This window comes from Oncorhynchus nerka, linkage group LG10, assembly GCF_034236695.1.
Source record: "Oncorhynchus nerka isolate Pitt River linkage group LG10, Oner_Uvic_2.0, whole genome shotgun sequence".
Taxonomy (NCBI): domain Eukaryota; kingdom Metazoa; phylum Chordata; class Actinopteri; order Salmoniformes; family Salmonidae; genus Oncorhynchus; species Oncorhynchus nerka.
Genome location: NC_088405.1, coordinates 34,940,441 through 34,967,134, shown reverse-complemented (window position 1 = coordinate 34,967,134; position 26,694 = coordinate 34,940,441). Strand labels below are relative to the sequence as shown.

The 26,694-nt window shown below is 40.8% G+C and overlaps 1 protein-coding gene across 2 annotated transcripts in view; it reads right to left on the bottom strand.

Annotated features, from left to right (window-relative positions):
- LOC115135219 (serine/threonine-protein phosphatase 2A 56 kDa regulatory subunit delta isoform-like) overlaps positions 1–26,694 on the bottom strand; it is a 64,985-nt gene that overhangs the window by 26,786 nt on the left and 11,505 nt on the right. For both annotated transcript variants that reach the window (XM_029669677.2, XM_029669676.2), the window contains exon 3: positions 26,245–26,422. In XM_029669677.2, coding sequence (XP_029525537.1) covers positions 26,245–26,422 — 178 coding nt within the window. The remainder of the gene's footprint in view (positions 1–26,244; positions 26,423–26,694) is intronic.

Here is a 26,694-nt window from a genome sequence, read left to right as displayed (position 1 = left end):
ATACACGCACGCACACACACACATATGTACACCCATACATACGTACACCATTTTCCTCTTCCCGCTCGGTGCTTCTCTCACCGCATCACCATCATTGCGTCTCTCAATACATACATTTTAAACAAACTTACAAACAGAAATTAAACAAAAAAGCTCAGTTTAAACCAAGAGGTTAGGTTCCACACATGGAACGTACAGTGTAGTTCTGAAATACATAGATCCCCGCCATTCTAAGAGAATCCTTGCAGCATAATAGCTGATACCTCAGGTTCTAGGTAATTTAGATAAGGTTCCCATACTTTGTAGAACTGGTCTGTTTTAGAATGCAAATGTCAGATATTCCAGAGGCACCCATTCAAATAGTATCTTATGCCAATCTTTAATAGAAGGAACCTTATCACTAATCCACTGTAAAAGGATGTTTTTCCTCGCTGCGAAGGTAAGGATGTTGTAAAGCCTCCTTTTACAGACAGAAGTAACATGCCTACTAGGGACACCTAACAGTAAAGAAACTGGGTCCAATTCTAGATCAACCCCTAGGATCTTTTCAATTTCTTGCAGGACAACAGACCAGTATCTTTGTATTTTGGTACATGACCATAAACAATGTGTTAGGGTGCCTGTATCAGTTTTGCATTTAAGACACTGAGGGGAAGAGGAAGTGGGGCTAAAAGCATGTCTGCGATTTGGGGATATATGCAATCTGTGTATTATTCTTAATTGGATTGCTCTAGTACGGTTACATATAGATATTGTTTTTGCATATCTCCAAATGTCCTCCCACATCTCTTCGTCAATAGTAACAGACAATTCTTTCTCCCACACTTGTTTCACCCTCTGTGTGTTGACAGCAGAAAAGGACCTTAAAGTATCATAAAACAGACTTACAGACATTTTCCTTTGTGAGAAAAAAAGCATTCTTTCAATGACAGACACATCAGGGTTACCAATTAAGGTGGTGCTCTCCAGAATATAATGTCTTACTTGTAGGAAGCGGAAAAAGTCCTGCTTTGGGAGTCGATATTTCTCGACCATCTGCTCAAATGACAAACAAAATCTTATCAGCAAATAAGTCGTTTAGCGTATGCCCTTATTAAGCCATAAGTTAAAGCCAGCATCCAGCAATCATGGACTGAACTCTGGGTTGTTAGGAATTGGGGTAAGAGCAGAGGTTAGTTTGGACCTTCCCAGGAAGCGTCGAACTGACCTCCATACTTTGAGTGTGTTAAGTGTAACGGGATTATTGCAGTGATCTTCTACAGACTTGAAACTTCTGAAAAATAAAAGATCCTGTAAGGGGTATTTTGAAAGATAAGTCTAAATGTCTAACCAAATAGAGGAGTCATCATTTGTGATCCAGTCAGAAATATAACAAAGGTGGGCACACCATTGATAGAACCTGATATTGGGCAGGTCCAAGCCGCCCATAGAACTTGGCAGCTGCAATATTGCCATCTTAAGTCTTGGCTTGCGTTTACTCCATATAAAGGAACTTAGCCATCCATTTACATCCTTTATTACCTTATTGGAGAGTAATACTGGGATCATTTGGATTGGGTAAAGTAGTCTAGGTAAAACGTTCATTTTCAAGAGGGATATTCTACCCAACCAAGAAATCGGGAGAGAGTTCCAGCGCTCCAGATCCTGTCTTATTGTATCAAACAAGGGAACAAAATTGGCTTTGTACATTAGCTGGAATTTAGGAGTTACAAATATACCCAGATACATGAAACCTGAGGGAGACCATTTAAAAGGGAAGGGGGGAGAAGTGTTAGGTACAGAGTGTAGGCTACCAAGTGGCATAGCCTCTTGACTTAGTAAGGTTAATCTTGTAGCCTGAGAATCCGCTGAATAATTCAAAAATATTAATAAGAGATGTAATTGAAGTCTCGGGACTAGAGATGAATATCAGGACATCATCAGCATACAAGCATATTTTATGGTGAACATCACCAATGAGCAGCCCCTGTATAGCAGGCGTTACCCTGATGGCATCGGCCAGTGGTTCCATAACGAGTGCAAAGAGGAGGGGGGATAAAGGACAGCCCTGTCTGGTACCTCTGTGTATAGAGAAGCTATTTGACCGTAGCCCATTAGTAAGGACAGCAGCCTGAGGATCATCATATAAAACTTTCACCCATTTTATAAAGTTGTCACCCAGACCAAATTTATTTAGAGCAAATAATAGGTAAGACCACTCCACACGATCAAATGCTTTCTTAGCATCTAGGGAGAGCACAAGACCATCCACAGCACTTTGTTGGTAGGCTTGAATTACATTAAGAAGCCGCCAGACGTTGTTGCATGACTTACGGCCCCTAATGAAGCCAGTTTGGTCTCCTTTCACAATTAGTGGCAGTGAGTCCTCTAATCTTGTGGCTAGAATTTTAGAAAGCAATTTTCTATCCACATTCAGAAGGGAAATTGGTCTGTACGAGGAACAAGACTCTGGACATTTTCCCTTTTTGAGAATAAGTGAAATGTTGGCTTCTCTCAGCGTTTGAGGGAGTTGGTCATTTGAAAATGAGTGGTTAAACATATCACGCAATGGCTCAAGGATCAGGCCATGGAACTCTTTATAGAACTCACTACAAAACCCGTCTGGTCCTGGGGTCTTACCATTTTGCAGATTCTTAATTGTGAACATTATCTCTTCCTTGGTAATAGGGGCATTAAGGAGGGACCTCTGTTCTTCGGAGATAGTAGGGAGCTCAATCTTACAAAAGAAGTTCTCCATTAATTTGGGTGCATCCTTTGGCAGTTCTGAGGCATAAAGGTTTGTATAAAATTTCTTAAATGAGTCACTTATCAATTTATTTTCATATAAATGATTACCATCAGAATCAGTAATAGTAGCAATTGACTGAGAGTCAGCCCTCTTTTTAGCTAGGTATGCCAAGTACTTTCCTGGCTTATCGCCATGTTCATATAGCTTTTGCCTGACAAATCTCATTTTCTTTTCAGCGTCCTGTGTTAGGAGAGAGTCTAACGTTGATCTAATGACTGATATTTCCTTTCATAGGGCAGGAGTGGGCGTTTTAATGTAGTCCTTCTCTTTAGTTCCTAATTCACCCTCTAACATGTTTTGCTTTTCCCGCTTTTTCCGTCTCTTAGTAGCTGTGTATGACATAATCAGACCCCTGGCATACGCTTTACAGGTCTCCCAAAGGAGCCAGGGGTTATCTGTTGATTGAGAGTTAATAGAGAAAAATGCTTTAAACTCTGTTATAAAATATGATGTGAATGTATGGTCTTTAGGAATGGTTGTGTTCAACCTCCAATGTCTTGACCGATTGAATGCCCCGTTGAGTTTTATGTCCAGGATCACCTCAGCATGATCAGATATGACTATGCTTCCTATCCTAGCAGATAAAACAGACTGCAAAGACGTCTAGGGCATAAAAAAATGATCTATTCTAGTCTGACATCCATGAGGTGCAGAGAAAAAAGTGAACTCTCTGTTGGAGGGATGGAAAGCTCTCCAGACATCTGCATACCCCAGATCATCACAAATAACTTTAAGTGACTTAGCTTGAGGAGAGAGTGAAGCTATACCACTGGGAAACTTATCAATAAGGGGGTTCAACAAGCAGTTAAAATCTCCTCCAACCACTGCAGTGTCTGAGTTTAATTCTGAAAAGTCTAGAAATGCCTTAGTGAGGAAATCAGTGGGGTGAGCAGGGGGGAGGTAAATATTCATTATGGAAATGTTCTGCCCTTGTAAAGTACCATTAATTATAACAATGCGACCAAATTTATCTTTCACACAATTCAAGACCTTAAGTGGTAAGTTCTTTTTCACCAGAATTGCTACACCTCTACTTCTGGATGTAAATGATGAGAAAAACACTTGACCAAACCCTCCTTGTTGTAATTTCAGGTGCTCCTTATCATCCAAATGGGTTGCTTGCAACAGGGCAATATCAATATTTTCTTTTTTCAAAAAAAGACAGTACTTTCTTCCTCTTAATGGGGTTATGGCTCCCTCTAATGTTCCATGTACATACACGCCGTCTGTTATCTGCCATTGTATCTTGACCATTCAATATTCAGACTGGATCCTACTGTAAAAGTGGGGTGGTACCTTTTTCCATGTGTTGAACTCTCCTCTATCTCACTGAGCATAAACAAAAAAATATGAACCCTGAACTCGAACTATACTAAACCCAAAAATTAAACATGTAAAAATCCAAAAGGGGGTTTTCCCACTAGCTAACATGCAGGGGATTTCAACTCTCCAATGTAGACTCTTAAGTCCGCATTGCCGCTCAATAGCCTCATCCTTTATATATATGGAAAAGAAAATCAATAGAAGAAGATTGAGGCTCTTCCACCTAAAACCAAGCCTGGGCACCAATATGGATTCACACATCTCAGCCTGAGCTATAGCGGCTATTACTTTAGCAAGAAAAATAATAAAGATACGAATATTACTGAGCCGGAGTACGTGGGGACTCACACCACTGTTTCATGATCAGATTCAACCAAAAATAAACAAAGTTATTCAATGCTGTGGAGGTGCAGCTTAAAGTTATTTACCCGAGAGAGTCAATAAACGCAGCAGCCTCTTCAGGTGTGTAGAGCTTTTTAGGCGATCCGTTGACCATAATCTTCAATGTGGCCGGGTACAACAGTGCGTAGTCCATCTTCATTCTCCTGAGTCGAGCCTTCGCCTCATCAAACGCTTTGCGTCTTCGTACAACCGCTGTGGAATAATCATTGAAGAATGAGACCTTTGGACCTTTATGTTGACTACCATCAGAGCCGATGTTTCTAGCCGCATCCATGACTCGCTGCTTGTCGGTGAAGTTGTGGAACTTTATAACCACCGGCCGTGGGCGCTGATTGGGACCGGGTATCGGTGCTTGAGAGCGATGGGCTCTGTCCAGCTTCACACAACCAGCCTTAGTGTCCATTTGTAGGTAGCCAGGGATCCATTCCTCGAAGAATTTTACTGAACGTGTCCCTTCAGAATTTTCCGGGAGTCCCACAACACGAATATTGCATCTGCGTCCTCGATTATCCAAGTCGTCAATGTGCTCCGCCAATTCGCGCACCTGTTTCTCAAGTGCTTTTATCTTAGCGTCCATAGATGTAGTTGAAGTTTCCACTGCAGCAATTCTTCCTTCCGCCTCAACGACACGTTTCACAACACTCTGTATTTCAGCTGAATGGCCTGCTATTGCTTCCAAGACCGTTCTTATCTTAGCATCGATCACTTTAGTAATGTTATCAGTCATCTTTTGAATCATCAGGTCCATTGTGCCCGGGTCCGCAATGGTGTTAGCTTCGCTAACGTTAGCTAGCTCCTCATGCACATCCACAGGGGTGGTGGTTTTGGTCGACTTCTTAGTAGTTCTATTGGGCATGTTGTCTGAGATTTTTGCGAAATAGTCGTCAAGACTCATTATATGGTAACTTATTTGGCCAATTCTACCACTTTTTCAAGCTAGGAGATTAATGTAAGAATATAAATTTACAAATGCCACGTGTTCTCTCTACGGCGCCATTTTGTCCCCCCTTTTATCTGTTTTTAAAAATCTGATTCTACTGCTTGCATCAGTTACTCAATGTGGAATAGAGTTCCATGTAGTCATGGCTCTATGTAGCACTGCGCCTCCCATAGTCTGTTCTGTTCTTGGGGACTATGAAGAGACCTCTGGTGGCCTGTCTTGTGGGGTATGAATGGGTGTCTGAGCTGTGTACTAGTAGTTTAAACAGACACCTCAGTGCATTCAGCTTGTCAACACTTATTACAAAAACAAGTAGTGATGAAGTCAATCTCTCCTCCACTTTGAGCCATGAAAGACTGACAGGTGTATTATTAATGTTAACTCTACACGTGATGATAGGACTTAGACAAGTTGTAAATGCAACAAGTACTGTAAATGTATCATATAATAACTCACAGCTTTCTAAGAAAACAAACATTTGGACATTTATGGTCTGTTTACATATATTGTAGAGGCTATTTATACAGAAAATGGGTGTAAAACCAGTATACACTGTATTTATAATTATATGACAATATTTTAGGTTGACAATTCTATTACACAATTTCTGAAATATCACACGCCTTACTTTGATTTTCATGCATTAGTAAAATCAGTATTATGCCTCTACTGCCATTCATTCCAATTAGACAGGTTTGGATTTCTCCCTGACCAATATGGCTGACATTTTCACCCCATTATGGAACTTTTAGGGTTATGACATAACCCCTCTAGCAATTTAAAAGGATCTCTATGTATTGCCCCATCTTCTCCACTGACCAGACCAGGGCCTTCCTGGTCAATACAGCCTGCCCCAACCGACACAAAACAGACACTTTGACATCATACAGTCACATTTCTCACAAGGGGTCTATTTCATTATCTCAATGTTGTCACACTCCCCACAAATCACCCTGGTATGTGACAGTTTCTCTGGGGAAGCTTGCACGCAGTCACACAGACTACTGCAGGGGTAGGCAATTCGATTCAGCCGCGGGATGAATTTTGTTGGAGCAGATGGTTTTGCAGAACATCATAATAATATACAGTGGGGTCCGAAATGATTGATACCCCTGAGAAAGAGGAGAAATAACGACGGTCTAAAATAGGGAAATTATATGATTTTATACTAATACAACTGCGCAGAAAAAAGAGATTTTGTTTAACAATTAATATCTGTTATTGGTAATGGTGAGAGGTTAGCATGTCTTGGGGATATGATATTTGACCCTCTGTAACTTTCTCATTCATCATTATTCACGGCTCATATGTAATCACAATAGCATCCACGTTAAATGTAGAAGTGTTAAGAAATGTATTATATTCTTATTTATAATGAAACTAACTCCAAAATGGCACAATTATGTTATTTACCATCAATTTCTATTGGACACAACATAATCTGAAACACAACCAAAACAAACTGCAAATGCATCCAAAATATTTGTAGAGTTACAAGCTTGATGTAGTCAAACTTTTGACAACTTTGTTTCCATTAATAATTAATAATAATAATAATAATAATAATAATTTTTGACCCCTGCAGTTGAGAAAAAAATGTACATTACTTGTTAAACAAAATCTCTTTCTCTGAGCAATTGTATTAGTATAAAATAATATAATTTCACCCCCCAAAAAAATTGTTCCAGAGGGATCCGTGACACTCTCCCTGACCGAGTCTGTAATACCTACATGTTTCAAACAGACCATAGTCCTCGTGCCCAAGAAAGTGAAGGTAACCTGCCTAAATGATTACTGCCCCATAGCACTCACATCAGTAGCCATGAAGTGCGTTGAAAGGCTGGTCATGGCTCACATCAACGACATCATGCCGGAAACACTAGACCCACTCCAATTCGCAACAGATCCAAAGATGATGCAATCTCAATTGCACTCCACACTGTCCTTTCCCACCTGGACAAAAGGAACACCTATGTGAGAATGCTGTTCATTGACCTCAGCTCAGCGTTCAACACCATAGTGCCCACAAAGCTCATCACTAAGCTAAGGACCCTGGGACTAAACACCTCCCTCTGAAACTGGATCCTGGACTTCCTGACGGGCCGCCTCCAGGTGGTAAGGGTAGGCAACAACACATCTGCCACGCTGATCCTCAAAACTGGGGCCCCTCATGGGTGCATGCTTAGTCCCCTCCTGTACTCCCTATTCACCCACGACTGCGTGGCCAAGCACGACTCCAACATCATCATTAAGTTTGCTGATGACACAACAGTGGTAGGCCTGATCACTGACAACGATGTGGCAGCCTATAAGGAGGTGGTCAGAGACCTGGCAGTGTGGTGCCAGGACAAAAACCTCTTCCTCAATGTGAGCAAGACAAAGGAGCTGATCGTGGACAATATGGACAAGATGGACAAGATGGTGCAGCTGTTCGAACAGGCCCCCATTACCATCAACAGGGCTGAAGTGGAGCCGGTGGAGAACTATCATGGTCCAAACACACCAAGACCGTTGTGAAGAGGGCACGACAAGACCTTTCCTCCCCCCAGGAGACTGAAAATATTTGTCATGGGTCCCCAGATCCTAAAAAAGTTCTACAGCTGCAACATTGAGAGCATCCTGACCGATTGCATCACCGCCTGGTATGGCAACTGCTCGGCATCTGACCGTAATGGCGCTACAGACGGTAGTGCGTACGACCCAGTACATCACTGGGGCCAAGCTTCCTGACACCCAGGACCTATTTACTAGGTGGTGTCAAAGGAAGGCCCAAACAATTGTCAAAGACTCCAGTCACCCAAGTCATAGACTGTTCTCTCTGCTACCGCATGGCAAGCAGTACTGGAGTGCCAAATCTAGGACCAAAAGGCTACTTAACAGCTTCTACTCCCAAGCCATAAGGCTGCTGAACAATTCATCAAATGGCCACCCGGACAATTTACATTGACCCTCCCCACCTCTGTGTTTTTACACTGCTGCTACTCGCTGTTTATTATCTATGCATAGTCACTTTACAAATTACCTTAACTAACCTGTAACCCTGCACATTGACTCAGTACCGGTACCCCCTGTATAAAGCCTCGTTATTGTTATGTCATTTTCATGTGTTCCTTTTTCATTTTATATATTTTTTTACTTTAGTTTATTTCATAAATATTTTCTTAACTTTATTTCTTGAACTGCATTGTTGGTTAAGGGCTTGTCATTAAGCATTTCACGGTAAGGTCTACTACACCTGTTGTATTCGGCGCATGTGACAAATAAAATTGGATTTGATTTTAAGATCACATCTCTTTTTATATTTTGGGGAATACTTGGGAACAGATTTCCAAGACTAAAACAATTTTTTTGCTAAATTCCTGGTGATTTTACAGTCTTTTTTGACCAAAACAATACAATCCTACAAAAACTAAAGACTCGCGGGTCTTGACCCGTACTACTCTATAACATCACGGAGGACTTGTAACATAGGCACATCCTCCTACATAAGATGATATAATACGAGTGCCCAATACTTTTGCCAAAAACAAGCCGGTAAACTGAGTAGCTGAGTAGCTATGAGGCTCAAGACAACAAAGAATGTCTCTGTCTACTCTAGTCTAGAGCAATGAGAACAAATGGTGGGTTAGAGTGGAAGGGGATACTGGACACTACGGGTTTGGCACTTGACTACTTATGTCAGCCACTATTCCACTAGGAACGTAAGCTGCTTAGTGGTATAATCACAGCAAACAAAATCACTATACTATACTGCCGACCTCAGTCTTCCTCCTACCCCTCCTCCTCACAACCGCTGGCTCCATTTTAAAGCGTTTCACTCCAGGCCAGGGCCACGGAATCTATGACACAAAGCTAGATTATATAATTTCAAATTCGTTTTTTTTTTTTTTTTGTGATGGAGGATGAATCATCCAAGGAGGCCAGCGGCATGTGACAACAGGCGGAGGCTCCCTATTGGCCCATTGGCCCGGAGGACCAGTAGAGTGGCTGCATATGCCTTGCATGCGATGAAGTGATGCGAGACCAGTTACAAAACAGCACAACTATCATCAGGCCTCACACAGATGGAGAAAGGCTTGAACGGAGACAGAATTTGTTCAATGTGCCCAACGTGTGGCAGTGCCTATGGGAGATATAGAATAGGGGAGAGTGGGATAAGTTACCCCTTTTGCTTAAGTTTAGCCACCCTTGTTTCTAGGAAACCATACACAAAATGTAGCATTTTTTAAATTTTTTTTAGAAAGATGGCTTAATTTCATGTGAAGGTCTGTGAAGGAAGAAACCACATGAAAGAGTGGTAAGCAAATTAGGTATAAAAAAAACAACGGATTTTCACAAAGTCAAATGAATTGATTGTGTTAGTGATTTCATGATGCTTGTATCTAGACCAAATTAGATCATTTAAAGATCGTTCTATACTGCAATTGGGGTCTCTATGAGCTTCGATATGAGGTCCAAAACCTAGCATGACATTGCATCCTTGTAGCTGTGTGGGCTAATATAGTCAAAATGTTTGCCTTGGGGTAATTTGAGCCAATGGCAAGTTGAGCAAATTGAAGCATTTTGACATTTGACATTTGTTAAATGTTCAAAGTGTTTTAAAAAGGTAAAAAGTGTTTGTTAGGTGTTAAGTCTGTGTTAAAAGATGCTTAAAATGATTAAAAGGCAAAAAAAAATGATTGAGTGTGTTGAATTGTGTTTGGGAAATAAACAGACGGTTTTAAAATGTAGTGGTAATACTTAATTCAGTACAGAAACTTGTAGGCAGCTTAATTTACCTTGTTTTCAAAACTGTAATGTTTACATGGATTCTGATTATTTCCAGGGATACACAACATCCTGAAATATATGTAGATATCTTTATTAGAAATCATACTATATTTCTCTTGACAGAGTGATGTTGAATGTAAGAAATGGCTCAACTTACCCCACTCTGTATTCTAAATGAAAAAGAGAAAATAGTCACAAACGGCTGGAGTTCTGGCTATATCTATCGTCTCTCCTTATATACTAGAAGGCTGTTTTATACCTAAGGGCGGCAGTCATCCATAAAAACAAAACAGACCGTATGAATCCCAGTTCTAAGCAGATTCAAGAAGAGAGATCTGTACACCTGACCTACTAAGACTCAGTCAGTGCTCCCCCTTGCACCCTCCTGAGAGCACGGGGGAGGACACCACTGCATACATCACTCACTCTTACAATACAGCAGCAAGTGCTCCTACATCTATAAGTACACCTTACTGATACTAAAGCATATCTCAAAGTTTCCATCAGACTATAGGTTGGACATTTTCTATCGCCCTCAGGTAGAAAACATGACCTTCTCTAGGATAAAGGTTTACTGAAGATGAATTGGAATCCATATAGCCTTCACTTAGCTAAGAGCAATCTGTTGGACAGTATTGTGCATCTATGCTTTATAACCCCACTTACTTGTAGGCCTATATTGAAAAAGATCACCAGAGGCTTAACGTCAGATAGATATCAGATTCCTTGAGTTGAAAGACTTAGGGAGTGCCAAAAGAGTGGAGTTCCTTACGAGAACTAATCAATAAGCATGTGCCCAAGCATATGGAGCAGAACATCAACATCCTTCCCTCGAAGCACAGCAGAATCAGATGAGCCTTGTACAACATAGCTAAATAACATTCAACCCTCTGTACCGTCAGTTCAGTTCTGCTTGTCAAAAACCACATCTTGGCAATAACATGAGGCCGAGGCCTTTCAGTAGGGCTGTTATGAGACCAGGCCTTCACCCTAAGGACCAACAATCCCCCACTTCCCTGGAGTAAGATATACTCTCATATACACAGACTTCTATTATCTCCAATAGATATCAAATAAACAAATAAATAAAATGATATACGGAAAGAGTACTACAGTTCTGGACATCTTTTTTTTGTAGAGAGGTAAATCCTTTTGAATTCAATCACTTTTTGACAGCACCTCTTTTGATTTGAACAAAACCTTCCATACGTATTTGCCCATTGTAGAAGTGCTCTTCTAAAAAGAAGTTATGGTATAATTCACACTCTGGATGGCATTTTCAAGTGAATGTACTCCTTTATGCTAATACCCTCATATAAAATCCTGACCTTGAAGGCAAACACTGTTTTTTGTTATTTACTTGTGATTTATTTGAACAGGTAAATTTACCAAACCTAAGCTGAAGAATCTGATGCGTTGAACTATCATAATTACACTACCGTTCAAAAGTTTGGGGTCACTTATAAAAGTCCTTGTTTTTTAGAGAAAGTATCATTTTTTGTCCATTAAAATAACATCAAATTGATCAGAAATACAGTGTAGACATGGGTAATGTTGTAAATTACTACTGTAGCTGGAAACCCTGATTCTTTATGGAATATCTACATACAGAGGCCCATTATCAGAAATGTACAGAGGCCCATTATCAGCAACCATCACTCCTGTGTTCCAATGGCACGTTGTGTTAAATAATCCAAGGTTATCATTTTAAAAGGCTAATTGATCATTAGAAAACCCTTTTGCAATTATGTTAGCACAGCTGAAAACTGTTGTTCTGATTAAAGATGCAATTCAATTGGCCTTCTTGAGACTAGTTGAGAATCTGGAGCATCAGCATTTGTGGGTTTGATTACAGGCTCAAAATGGCCAGAAACAAAGAACTTTCTTCTGAAACTCGTCAGTCTATTCTTGTTCTGAGAAATTAAGGCTTATTCCATCAAACTGAAGATCTCGTACAACGCTGTGTACTACTCCCTTCACAGAACAGCGCAAACTGGCTCTAACCAGAATAGAAAGAGTAGTGGGAGGCCCCAGTGCACAACTGAGCAAGAGGGCAAGTACATTAGTGTGTCTAGTTTGAGAAACGGATGCCTCACAAGTCCTCAACTGGAAGCTTCATTAAATAGTACCCGCAAAACACCAGCCTCAACAGTGAAGAGGCGACTCTGGGATGCTGACCTTCTAGGCAGAATTCCAGTGTCTGTGTTCTTTTACCCATATTATGGCTTTTCTTTGCAACTATGCCTAGAAGGCCAGCATCCCAGAGTCGCCTCTTCCCTAGTGATGCTGAGACTGGTGTTCTGCAGGTACTATTTAATGAAGCTGCCAGTTGAGGACTTGTGAGGCGTCTGTTTCTCAAACTAGACACCACTACAAGATCATGGTAGTTGCCTACGGACAGCAAGAGGAACTTCCCCACCCTACAGGCTATGCTCAAACCCTACACCCCAACCCGAGCACTCCGTGCTGGTCTCTTGGCTCTCCCACCATTACAGGAGGGCAGCTCCCGCTCAGCTCAGCCCAGTCCAAGCTCTTCTTTGTCCTGGCACCCCAATGGTGCACCAGCTTCCCCTTGAAGCTAGGCCAGAGTCCCTGCCCTTCTTCCAAAAGCATCTGAAACCCTGCCTGTTCAAAGAGTATCTTAAAGGTGGATTGACTTATGACTATCCAATCTACTCATCACTTTTAGGAATAATAGGCTATCTTTTAGTCTGAAAATGTGATGATAAACGCATGCAATACTTTAACATAAAGGTGATTTTTTTCATGATTTATTTATTTGTCTTCCCCTAACTCAGCATTTCCCAAACTATGGGTCACGACCAATGTTCCCTCCCATTTTTTTTGCACGGAGCGGAAAACTTGAACGAGAGAATTTTGTGCAACTTATGGGGCACATTCACAGTGAACATTGAGGCTGTACTCTTGCTGTTTTAGACAGTAGCCAATATGCTATTGTGGCTATTTGAGCATAATGTAGGCCTACCAACAAAACCAATGGCGCGAATCCCATAACATCACATGGAAATAGATTTGGATTTCTATGATGTAGTCTACAGTAGCCTATGTGTGGTGTTCAATGCAGGCCTACATTGCATGAGACTTTTTAAAACGTTTTTTACATTATGACGGGCTTGATATTAACTCATTATTTTTCACTTGGTGTGCGTGGCAGTCCTGGAGGAACATTGGTCGCGACCCCATGACAGGTCGCCTGATTTGAAAATAGAGTCACGAGAGAAACTCAGAAATAAAACATTTGCTCCTGGTTATTAGAACCGGGGTTACGTCGGTAACATCTGTTAGCCGCTAGATGTGGTTGTAATAAACAGAGCGGTTTCTGTTTTCTTCTTACACGTGGCTCTATCTTTTAAACGGTTTAAGGAACAACAAAAAATGATGACACAATCACTGACAGATAAGACTAAGTAACAAGTATGTGTCTTCTGTTCTCTCTACAATACCCACAAGCCACGCATGACTCATTAGAAGTGGACAAGACCAGGCACTAATTCTGACTGGGGGGAAAAATAACATCATCAATGATGGATGTCCTTTTCTACACAGAAAACCTTACAGAATTATGTCCCGATGATCTTTTGAACATCCCAATACCTTTCTGATGCATCAGCCACTTCAAACCATACTTCCTTCAGATTGAAATATTGTCAAAGGTACTGTCAGACTGATTTGTAATAGATTGTCATAGCCCCAGTTAAAAAAGTAAAAAATATATTTTTTTACATGGTGTGGTCACAGATTTTTATTTTAATATCAAAAATGGGAACCTCTGCCCTAACTCGAAACTCACGCGCCACCTATAGATTTGACCTTTGACCTATATGGGCTGAGATCTCAAGTGCTCCGAGCAAACATTATGTGTGGATCATTTACTGCATCATCAGTTATTCTAGTTCACGACCTATTCTTTCACAGCCCACATTTTATGATGCACTCAAAGTGGCGAGCTAAAACAACCAATAGGACCGTATAATTCATTCTCTGCACGCATTTGCGTTTGAGAGGTTCAAATCCTTGGTGATCTTTGAATATGCATGCCATGGCAAGTAGCGATCTATGTCTAAACATACTAAATATTAGCAGTTACAATCCATTTTAGTCTAAAGCACTTCAACACTTCGCAGCACACAGTGCATGCAATGGGGTTAATCCCATTTCCCAGGATATTCCAATTTTAACATTCCCGGAAAAAGCAAGCTGCTGCGGAGGTCAACGTGTCACCTACCCAAGACACTCGGCCGAATGTGCTGATCACAAGCGGATAGTGATAGAGAGAGGGAGTGTATGTAAAGCCATGTGTAACACACCCTCAAGCACTAGACCGAAACACACAGCAGCGCAGTGCCACTGGACAATATGACTGTCTGTTGGGAGAGAAATAGTCCTCACGTAAACTCCATGGCTGAAGCATCCTGGTGGGGAACAGCTGACAAACGCTGACCTTTCTCTGTGAGATCACCGTCATAACACTGCAGTGCAAAGCAGACGTTTGCCGATCAATAAAAGGAAATCAATAGAGCTTATGAAGGGCTAAAGAAGTTCATACACTAACTAATAACTACAGCAACACAGCCTCAACAGTATATACATTATACTCAGCTCTCTGACTATAGCTAGGAGTTTACTCCTACGGTCATTGGCCTTTTGAATACATGGAAGAGGATGAGGTTAGTCTGTCCGAACCAGTTTTATTGTCTTTTGCTTGTCATTACATGGGATGATGAGGGTGATTTTGACGACGATGTAAATGAGCATTTGGATGTTTTGCTTTTGGTCAGCATTTTTTTTATTTTTATGAGGATGTTGACGTGATGTCTCTGAGAATGTGATGGCGCACTTTACTTACCTACTATTGCTACTGCTAATGTTGATCATAGTATTGTTGTATTTATATTGATGGCTGCCAACCCATGACTGATGCACAAGCACTGTATGTACTACTTTTGTATTCGGTATCATCGGGATTCATGTGTGTTTTTTATGTTTTCACGTCTCATGCACTTCTTGCTACAAAACCAATTGCCCTGTATGGAACTGGGAAAGGGCTTCAGTCATGTCTGAACAATAAATCAGAAGTAGAGGTTTACATCCAATTTGAGAGTGATTTTCATGCAAATATTATAAATCTGCATCGAAAAATATGTGCATTTCCTCACCAGAGGTGTTTCCATCAAACTGACTTTGTTGCGGATGGAAGGATGTGCGTGAGGATGTAGCGCACATTAAAACAACTTTTGCTCTTAGGTTTTCATGTACCGGATAAAAAACCTGAGTTTAATGTGTTTCCATTGCATTTTTTCATTCTACTGATAAATGGCAAACTTGCCGACGCAAAACGATACCACCATGTCGAACAAACAAATTGTCTGTCAACATGTATTAAATTGTACTGACATTTCCTGTTCCCATCACACTTTTTTTTTTGACACCATAAGAAACAAGCATCTACTACAAACTACACCTACGAATTTTGGTGTGACAGAAAACCTATTTTTTTCCCCCTAAAGCCTGTGCACTTGGTCTATATGCTGTTAAATAGATGCTTTTTATGTCAGATTTTGGCATTTATCTTCTAGAACTATAGTCATAATTTACCAAAATATGCAAATCCTCCAGGTACAGTATGTCAAAAAGCCTGAATTGAAGAGTGAATGTGAAGAGGAGGCTGTGCCTAATCTGCCTGCATGGTGTGTTATGGCGAGGTTTCGCTGTCCTACTTAGCGAAGACACTTGCACTGCTGATCCAATTACTGCCTGTGATCCGTCTGCTCTGCCTCTCTGCTTAGCCAGACAAGGGGAGACTCAATGAGAGGAGAGCCCAGAGCAACAACAGGAGGGACAGGCCGAGAGAGAGAGAGAGAGAGAGAGAGAGAAGGAAAGAGATGTGGTGGTCACTGAGAACCTGGGTATTACAGTAGCTTTTGTGCATCCATTTTCATTTCTACGCATTTTATCATGACCATACCTGATAAGTCACACGAATAACAAGGCATTTCTGTACCTTGAATCACATTGTATTAGAATAATAATGCCAAAGTGTAATTATGTTTTTGTACAAAAATACAAAATGAAAAGCTGAAATGTCTTGAGTCAATAAGTGTTCAACCCCTTATTGCAAGCCTAATTAGTTCAGGAATAAAAATGGGCTTAACAAGTCACAATAAATTGCATTGACTCACTCTGTGTGCAATAACAGTGTTTAACGTTATCATCTCTGTACCCCACACATACAGATAATTGTAAGGTCCCTCAGTTGAGCAGTGAATTTCAAACAGATTCAACAACAAAGACCAGGGAGGTTTTCCAATGCCTCGCAAAGAAGGGGACATATTGATAGATGGATTCTGTATCAATACACCAAGTCACTACGAAGATACAGACTTCCTTCCTAACTCAGTTGCCTGAGAGGAAGGAAAACGCTCACAGATTTCACCATGAGGCCACTCCACAATAGTAACCGAAATTACACAGTGAAAATAAGGAAGCCTGTACAGAATACAAATATTCCAAAACATGCACTAAAGTAAAACTTAAATGTGGCAAATATATTTTGAATACAAAGTGTTATGTTTGGGGAAAATACAACACATCACTGAGTACCACTTCATATTTTTAAGCATGATGGTGGCTGCATCATGTTATGGGTATGTTTGTCATCGGCAAGGACTAGAGTTTTTTATGATAAAAATAAACGGAATAGAGATAAGCACAGGCAAAATCCTAGTGGAAAATCTAGTTCAGTCTGCTTTCCACCAGACACTGGGAGACAAATTCACCTTTCAGTAGGACAATAACCTAAAACACAAGGCCAAATATACACAAAGTGTTCAAAACATTAAAAACACCTTCCTAGTGTTGACTTGCAACCCCTTTTGCCCTCAATCGGGGCATGGACTCTACAAGGTGTCAAAAGCGTTTCACAAGGATGCTGGCCCATGTTGACTCCAATGCTTCCCACAGTTGTGTCAAGTAGGCTGGATGTCCTGTGGGTGGTGGACCATTTTTGATACACACGGGAAACTTCTGAGCGCCTGGCACCTACTACCATACCCCATTTAAAAGGAACTTAAATATTTTTGTCTTCCCCATTCGCTCTCTGAGTGGCACACATACACAATCCATGTCTCAAGGCTTAAAAATCCTTATTTAACCTGTATCCTTCCCCTTCAACTACACTGATTGAAGTGGATTTAACAAGTGACATCAATAAGGGATCATACTTCCACCTTGATTCACCTGGTCAGTCTATGTCATGGAAAGAGCAGGTGTTCCTAACTCAGTGTACATTGAAGTTACTTACCAAGTGGCCAAGTTACAATTTTGACTTAAATCTTCTTGAAAATCTATGGCAAGACTTTAAAATGGCTGTCAAGCAATGATCAACAACCAACTTGATAGAGCTTGAAGAATTGTTTAAAGAATAATGTGCAAATATTGTACAATCCAGGTATGGTGAGCTCTTATACTTACCCAGAAAGACTCACAGCTGTAATTGCTGCCAAAGGTGATTCTAACATGTATTGACTCAGGGTGTTGAATACTTATGTAATCAAGATGTGTTTTAGTTTACATACATTTTTTACAAATGTTAGAATTTTTCTTCCACTTCGAATTCTGTGTAGATCTTTGACAAAAAAGTACAATTAAATAAATTTTAATCCCACCTTGTAACACAACAAAATATGGAAAAAGTCAAGGGGTGTGAATACTTTCTGAAGCCACTGTATATGTGGGTGATTCATTTGAGCGAAGACTATACATGCAGTTCTGCATTTTGAAGTACTGGGATGAAAGGGCCAACATCAATGAGCATCATCATTCTCCATGACTGACGCAAGTGGAAGCGATCTAATGAAAATATGCAGACAAAAGCTATTGCCAGTAACTATTCATATAGATCATATGGAACATTTAAAGAGCGATATGAGTCAGAAACATTTATTCTAGTGTCCAAATTGACTACAAGTGTAAATAGGATCATTTGGGTCATAAAGTCAGTCTCGTCCAAAACTGAGATTTGCGAGATGATAGGAAAAAAATGGTGTCAATGAATGTAGAGTACCCCACAGTTTCCTTGGGTTGGGTTCATTTCAATCTTGCCCACATGCCCACATGTCCACAGCACCCAAGTAAAATCACCAATTTGGAGCGCAGCTGCAAGCAACCCGATCACAATGCCCATGATAAATTTGGTTTGACTTTGGATATCCCTATGGGGCTAGTCAGAGACCATGATTAAATTACACCATCATATACATGGGACAGTACTTCAAATGTCAGTAGCTCAAAATTTCAATGACTTACCTGAAACCAACTATAAATTGTAGAAATTCATATATAATGAGAGAGAAAAAAGAGTTGCGAGCATTTCATAAATAGGGAATGCAAGGATTGATGAGGGTTGGTAGATATGACTAATTTATGGTATATGGGTCTCAATGTTTCTTTCCTCTCTCACCCTCTCCAGCCTACTTTGAGTGTTCAAATTATATTTGTATTTTCTGCATGATAGAAAATGTATTTTGAGTTGCAATGAAGGGATGCATGGGCTATAACTTGAAACACGTGACATGATCTAGTTTATTTGGTGAAGACCGTGGATGATGCTTTCTTCAATTCTGAGGGGTCTAAATGATCCTCCCATGTCCGCTGTAGATGGCATCGGCTGTAGGCCAGCGTTTCCCCAAACTCAGTCCTGAGAACCCCAAGGGGTGCACGTTTTGGTTTTTGCCCTAGAAGCCAGGACTGAGTTTGGGAAACGCTGTTGTAAGCGTTCTCAGCTCCATGTCCGCCCGGGAATCAAGCCGGCCTGGTCTTTACTGTCCTTCCCCTTTGGGCTCGGGGCAGGGGCTTCACTGACGACAATCATTTAGTCTTTTTTTGTTTGTTCCTTTTGGAAATGCTATAGAAATGTTATAATTGTATCACTGCAGTTAGTCAAAGTTATTTTAATTTTATTTTTTAGACAACGTCTAAAATGATTTATTGAGAAATGGAGGGTGGAGAGGGGAATTCAATAAAGGCCTCGCAGTGGGGAAAGCTAGGAGGGACACAGGGAGGGTTATATAGGGCAGAGATTTACATAGGCCTATTGCTATTTGGGATTAGGGATGGAATGTGTGGGGAAGGGGTTTTTGGTTGTTGTGTTATTGTAAAGGGGAAATGAAAAGATTATTAGTGACATGGCAATTATGGTTTGTTCCATTCTGGGATTTTACATACTATTTCTTTCTGGGTTACATCACAATGAATATATGGAGCGATCCACTCATTTGATCATTTTAGTGATGTTTAAGATTATCTCTTTGAATATTAATGGATCACATAATCCTATGAAAAGAAGGAAATGCTTATCCCATATCCCTTAAAACAAAGAAAGTACAATACGAGTCAAAAGTTTGGCCACACCTACTCATTCAAGGGTTTTTCTTTATTTTTAAAATTATTTTCTACATTGTAGAATATTAGTGAAGACATCAAAACGATAAAATAACACATATGGAATAAAGTAGTAACCAAAAAAGTGTTTAAAATATATTTTAAACGTAGTAGCCCCCCTTTGCCTTGATGACAGCTTTGCACACTCTTGCCATTCTCAAATCAAATGTTATTTGTCACATAAGCCGAATACAACAGGTAGACCTTACCATGAAATGCTTACTTAGAAGCCCTTAACCAACAATGCAGTTCAAGAAATAGAGTTAAGAAAATACTTAAATAAACTAAAATCAAATCAATCAAAAATGAACACAAGAAATGTACATAACAATAATGAGGCTATATACTGGGGGTATCGGTACCGAGTCAATGTGCAGGGGTATAGGTTAGTCGAGGTAATTTGTAAAGTGACTATGCATAGATAATAAACAGCGAGTAGCAGCATTGTAAATAGTCCGGGTGGCCATTTGATTAGTTGTTCAGCAGTCTTATGGCTTGGGGGGTAGAAGCTGTTTAAGGAGCCTTTTGGTCCTAGACTTTGCACTCCGGTAACGTTTGCCGTGCGGTAGCAGAGATGACTTGGGTGACTAGAGTCTTTGATAATTTGTCGTGCCTTCCTCTAACACCGCCTAGTATGTCCTGGATGTCAGGAAGCTTGGCCCCAGTGATGTACTGGGCCGTACGCACTAGCCTCTGCAGTGCCTTACGGTCAGATGCCGAGCAGTTGCCATACCAGGTGGTGATTCAACCGGTCAGGATGCCCTCGATGGTGCAGCTGTAGAACTTTGAGGATCTGGGTACCCATGACAAATCTTTTCAGTCTCCCGAGGGGGAAAAGGTGTTGTTGTGCCCTCTTCACAACTGTCTTGGTGTGTTTGGACCATGATAGTTCGTTGGTGATGTGGTCACCAAGGAACTTGAAACTCTCGACCCGTTCCACGTTAACGGGAGCCTGTTTGGCCCTCCTTTTCCTATAGTCCACGATCAGCTCCTTTGTCTTACAATGAGAGGTTGCACTTATCTTCATCTCTCAACCAGGTTCATCTGGAATGCTTTCCCAACAGTCTTGAAGGAGTTCCCACATATGCTGAGCACTTGTTGGCGGCTTTTCCATCACTCTGCGGTCCAACTCATCCAAATGGTTGGGTGATTGTGGGGGCCAGGTCATTTGATGCAGCAGTCCATCACTCTCCTTCTTGGTCAAATAAGCCCTTACACAGCCTGGAGGTGTGTTGGGTCATTGTCCTGTTGAAAAACAAATGATAGTCCCATTAAGCGCAAACTAGATGGGATATCGCTGCAGAATATTGTGGTAACCATGCTGGTTAAGTGTCTTGAATTCTAAATAAATCACCGAGTGTCACCTGCAAAGCACCCCCACACCATCACACCTCCTCTTCCATGCTTCATGGTGGGAACCACACATGCAGAGATCATCCGTTCACCTACTCTGCATCTCACAAAGACACCGCAGTTGGAACCAAAAATCTCAAATCAGACCAAAGGACAGATTTCCACAGGTCTAAAGTCCATTGCTCGTGTTTCTTGGCCCAAGCTGGTCTCTTCTTTTTATTGGTGTCCTTTAGTAGTGGTTTCTTTGCAGCAAATCGACCACAAAGGCCTGATTCATGCAGTCTCCACTCAACAGTTAATGTTGAGATGTGTCTGTTACTTGAACTCTGTAAATAATTTATTTGGGCTGCAATTTCTGAGGTTGGTAACTCTAATGAACTTGTCCTCTGCAGCAGAGGTAACTCTGGGTCTACCTTTCCTGTGGCAGTCCTCATGAGTGCACATGGTTTTTGCAAATGCACTTGAAGAAACTTTAAAAGTTCTTGACATTTTCCCGGAGTGACTAACCTTCATGTCTTAAAGTAATGATGGACTGTCATTTCTCTTTGCTTATTTGAGCTGTTCTTGCCATACTATGGACTTGGTCTTATACCAAATAGGGCTATCTTCTGTATACCACCCCTACCTAGTCACAACACAACTGATTGGCTCAAAGAAGGAAAGAAATTATGCAAATGAACTTAACAAGGCACACCTGTTCATTGAAATGGATTCCAGGTGACTACCTCATGAAGCTGGTTGAGAGAATGCCAAGAGTGTGAGTATTTTTATTTGTTTAACATTTTTTTTTTGTTACTACATGATTCCATATGTGTTATTTCATAGTTTGCCTTTACAATTATTCTACAACGTAGAAACAAAACCCTTGAATGAGTAGTGGTGTCCAAACGTTTAACCGGTAATGTAAGTCTTCACACCTTTTGCTATGAGATTTGAAATTGAGCTCAGGTGCATCCTGTTTCCATTGATCATCCTTGAGATGTTTCTACAACTTGGAGTCCACCTGTGGTAAATTCAATTGATTGGACAGGATTTGGAAAGGCACATGTTTGTCTATATAAGATCTGACAGTTGACAGTGCATGTCAGAGCAAAAATCAAGCCATGAGGTCGAAGGAATGGTCCGTAGGGCTCCGAGACAGGATTGTTGAGGCACAGATCTGAGGAAGGGTTACCAAAATATTTCTACAGCATTGAAGGTCCCCAAGAACACAAATGGCCTCCATCATTCTTAAATTGAAGAAGTTTGGAACCACCAAAACCCTTCATAGAGCAGGCCACCTGGACAAACTGAGCAATCGGGGGAGAAGGGCCTTGGTCAGGGAGGTGACCAAGAACCCGATGGTCACTCTGACTTAGCTCTTAGCACATGACAGCCCGCTTGGAGTTTGCCAAAAGGCACCTAAAGGACTCAGACCATGAGAAACAAGATTCTCTGGTCTGATGAAACCAAGATAAAACCCTTTGGCCTGAGTGCCAAGTGTCATGTTTGGAGGAAATCTGGCACCATACCTACGGTGAAGCATGATGGTGTCAGGGGATATTTTTCAGCGGCAGGGACTGGGAGACATGTCAGGATCAAGGGAAAGATGAATGGAGAAAAGTACAGAGAGATCCTTGATGAAAACCTGCTCTCGAACTCAGACTGGGGCGAAGGTTCACCTTTCAACAGGACAACGACTCAAAGCACACAGCCAAGACAATGAGGGAGAGGCTTCAGGACAAGTATCTGAATGTCCGTGAGTGGCCCAGCCAGAGCCAGAACTTTAAACAATCTAACATCTCTGGAGAGACCTGAAAATAGCTGTGCAGCGACGCTCCCCATCCAACCTGCCAGAGCTTGAGAGGATCTGCAGAGAAGAATGGGAGAAACTCTCCAAATACAGGTGTGCCAGGTTTGTAGCGTCATACCAAAGAAGACTTGAGGCGGTAATCGCTGCCAAAGGTGCTTCAACAAAGTACTGAGTAAAGGGTCTGAATACTTATGTAAATAAGGTATTTCTGTTTTTAAAAAAAATTATATATATATACAGCCATTCAAAAGTTTGGGGTCACTTAGAATTTTCCTATTTTTGAAAGAAAAGCTTTTTTTTTTTGTCCATTCAAATATCATATTGATCAGAAATACAGTATAGACATTGTTAATGTTGCAAATGACTATTGTATCTGGAAACAGTTGATTTTTAAAAATGGAATATCTACATACGCATACAGAGGCCCATTATCAGCAAGAGTTGCCTCTCCCGGAGTTGCCTCTTCACTGTTGACGTTGAGACTGGTGTTTGCGGGTACTATTTAATGAAGCTGCCAGTTGAGGACTTGTGAGGAGTCTGTTTCTCCAACTAGACACTCTAATGTACTTGTCCTCTTGCTCAGTTGTGCACCGGGGCCTCACACCCTTCTTTCTATTCTGGTTAGAGCCAGTTTACGCTGTACTGTGGAGGGAGTCGTACACCGCGTTGTACGAGATCTTCAGTTTCTTGGCAATTTCTCACATGGAATAGCCTTCATTTCTCAGAACAAGAATAGACTGATGAGTTTCAGAAGAAAGATCTTTGTTTCTGGACATTTTGAGCCTGTAATCGAACCCACAAATGCTGATGCTCCAGATACTCAACTAGTCTAAAGAAGGCCAGTTTTATTGCTTCTTTAAATCAGAACAACAGTTTTCAGCTGTGCTAACATAATTGCAAAATCGTTTTTCTAATGATCAATTAGCCTTTTAAAATGATAACCTTGGATTAGCTAACACAATGTGCCATTGGAACACAGGAGTGATGGTTGCTGATAATAGGCGTACAGAGGCCCATGTTGATATTCCATTAAAAATCTGCCATTTCCAGCTACAATAGTCATTTACAACATTAACAATGTCTACACTGTATTTCTAATCAATTTGATGTTATTTTAATGGACAAAAAAAAGTGCTTTTCTTTCAAAAACAAGGACATTTCTAAGTGACTCCAAACTTTTGAATGGTAGTGTATATATTTTGTAAAATGTCTAAAAATCAGTTTTTGCTTTGTCATTATGGGATATTGCGTGTAGATTGAGGGGAAAAAACTATTTCATCCATTTCAGAATAAGGCAGTAACGTAACAAAATGTGTAAAAAGTCAAAAGGGTCTGAATATTTTCCTAATGCACTGAACAATGTGGCTTTCAAACTATCCAGAATGGCTAAGCACTGGAGGGGAAGGTTGAGGAGATTTAGGTTACGTTACAGAGTGTTTTAAAAGCTCCTTTTGAACTGTTCCAAATGTTATCCCAAAAAAAGAGCCAATGATACAGATATGCAGGGCATCAATCAAATTCTATGACATTCTAGGACAGTGTGGTTGTCATTACATGAAAAGGATCAAAGAGTCTCCACATAGACCAAGATATGCTTCTGTATGTTATAATCCTGCTATTTGTGTGGGGAAGCAGTCAACCATTTGGGGGAAATGGGTAGGAGATACTCTGCACAAGAATTAGGTATTTTTGGAGTAATATGCTAATTAAAACCTGTGTGTCAACACTAGATGGTGCCATAGGTCAAAGGGTAACAATGTTATTTTCAATGCCAAGCTCTGTACAATGATCTTATTTGTTACAAAATACTGTTAAAAGATTAATAATGACACCTTTGAAAAACTTGAATTGTGTGACAAAAGTATGTACAATGCAAGATAGATAAGAATACATGATTGTATATTATTTCAAATATTGGGCAAAATGTCACAAACTGAGGAAAATGGTATACAATTAAACCTTTTTAATAGATTTCACTCCCTTCAGGTTACTAACCCAGGACGGGTTAGTCACAGAATGATGTGTGATGGCGTGAAGGGGCAAAAAGAACCCTCCTACATGCCAGAGTTCAATCTTGGTTTCATCAGACCAGAGAATCGATGTATTTGTGTTTTGTAGTTTAATATGTAGATTTGTTTAGTTGATTATTGTTTTGGGATTGCATTGGTTATGGTCCACTGGGCTTAGATATAGTTTGGTGTACTGTGTTTTTTGTTTGTTGTAAGTATGAAAAAAATGAAATAAATTGTCAATACAGAAAAATACACAGAGTGTACAAAACATTAACACTTGCTCTTTCCATGACATAGACTGACCAGCTGAATTCACGTGAAAGCTGTGATCCCTTATTGATGTTACTCGTTAAATCCACTTCAATCAGTGTAAATGAAGGGGAGGAGACAGGTTAAAGAAGGATTTTTAAGCCTTGAGACAATTGAGACATGGATTGTGTGTGTGTGCCATTCAGAGGGTGACTGGGCAAGACAAAATATTTAAGTTCTTTTGAACAGCGTATGGTAGTAGGTGCCAGGCCCCGGTTTGAATATGTCAAAAACTGCAACGCTGCTGGGTTTTTCACGCTCAACAGTTTCCCGTGTGTATCAAGAATGGTCCACCACCCAAAGGACATCCAGCCAACTTGACACAACTGTGAGAAACATTGGAGTCAACATGGGCCAGCATCCCTGTGGAACACGGTCGAAACCTTGTGGAGTCCATGCCCCGACAAATTGAGCTTGTACTGAGGAGTGCAACTCAATATTAGAAAGGTGTTCCTAATGTTTTGTGTATATAAGTGTATATCGTTCCATTTACATTGTGTCATTTATTGAGGGTTCCTTACTAGCCCCGCATAGATGCTATCCAAAGTCAAACCAATTTTGCCACGGTCGCACACTGGCCGGCTGAAGCTAATTGCCGAAAGAAGTTGACTATTTTCCTAGCTAGTCTAGGCTACTTCCAGACACAATACCCGGTTAGACTGTTTGAAGTTATCTAAAAGGTTGAGTGACTAACTGTGTACTGTTTTGGCAGAGTGAATGTACAAACGCTTCCCACATGCAAACACACGAGACACCCACATCAAAGCATACCTCCAAGACACAAATGTCATTCTCAGTCGCATTTCTTAATGAGGATGACTGAAACTGAGGCCAAATCAGTCCGTTCAGCCCCCATTTAAGATCTGGCTGGAGCGAGGGTAGCATAAAGGATATCTATGAATAGGACAGTGGTTGTGTCCCAATTCTCCACCTTTCTCCCCAAGTTAGCACTTGCACACTTTCCATCATGAATTTCAAATGGTGGAAAACTCCGCCAGCTAATACTTTTAAATGTGTGAAAGGAACAGCACACTTCAGGAGAAAGGTGGAGAATCAGGATGCAGCCAGAGAAGCTGGTGGGGTTAGCTGGTGATACCTTTGAGGGCAGGAAGCTTCTGCAGCTCTCTGTTCTTGGCGAGGTTGAATCGTGACGAACTCTGGCGACGCTCCTTCTTGACGATCTGGGGACCGCCAGAGTATTTGATCTTGTTGAGCTGAGTGGGTGGTGGGGTGCTGTTGCTGGGACGCTTGCTGGCAGTTTGCTGCTGCTGCGCCTGTGGACAGCACACACACGAAAATCACAATGAGCTTGATGTTCGGTGAGGCTTGGAAAAGTTGGAACCACTGAAAATAGATCGCAAGATGGATGTTTTATTCGAACTGAATGTATTGCATTTACATTTTGATATCTGTCCTCCTGAAGCCTTGACAGAGTTTTCTATTTGAGAAGATTACAATTTGCATTCCCGAAAACATCACTGCTATTTCTTGGGATCGACATGTACTTTCACAGTCAATCAATCTTAGTAGACAAAAACCCCATTCA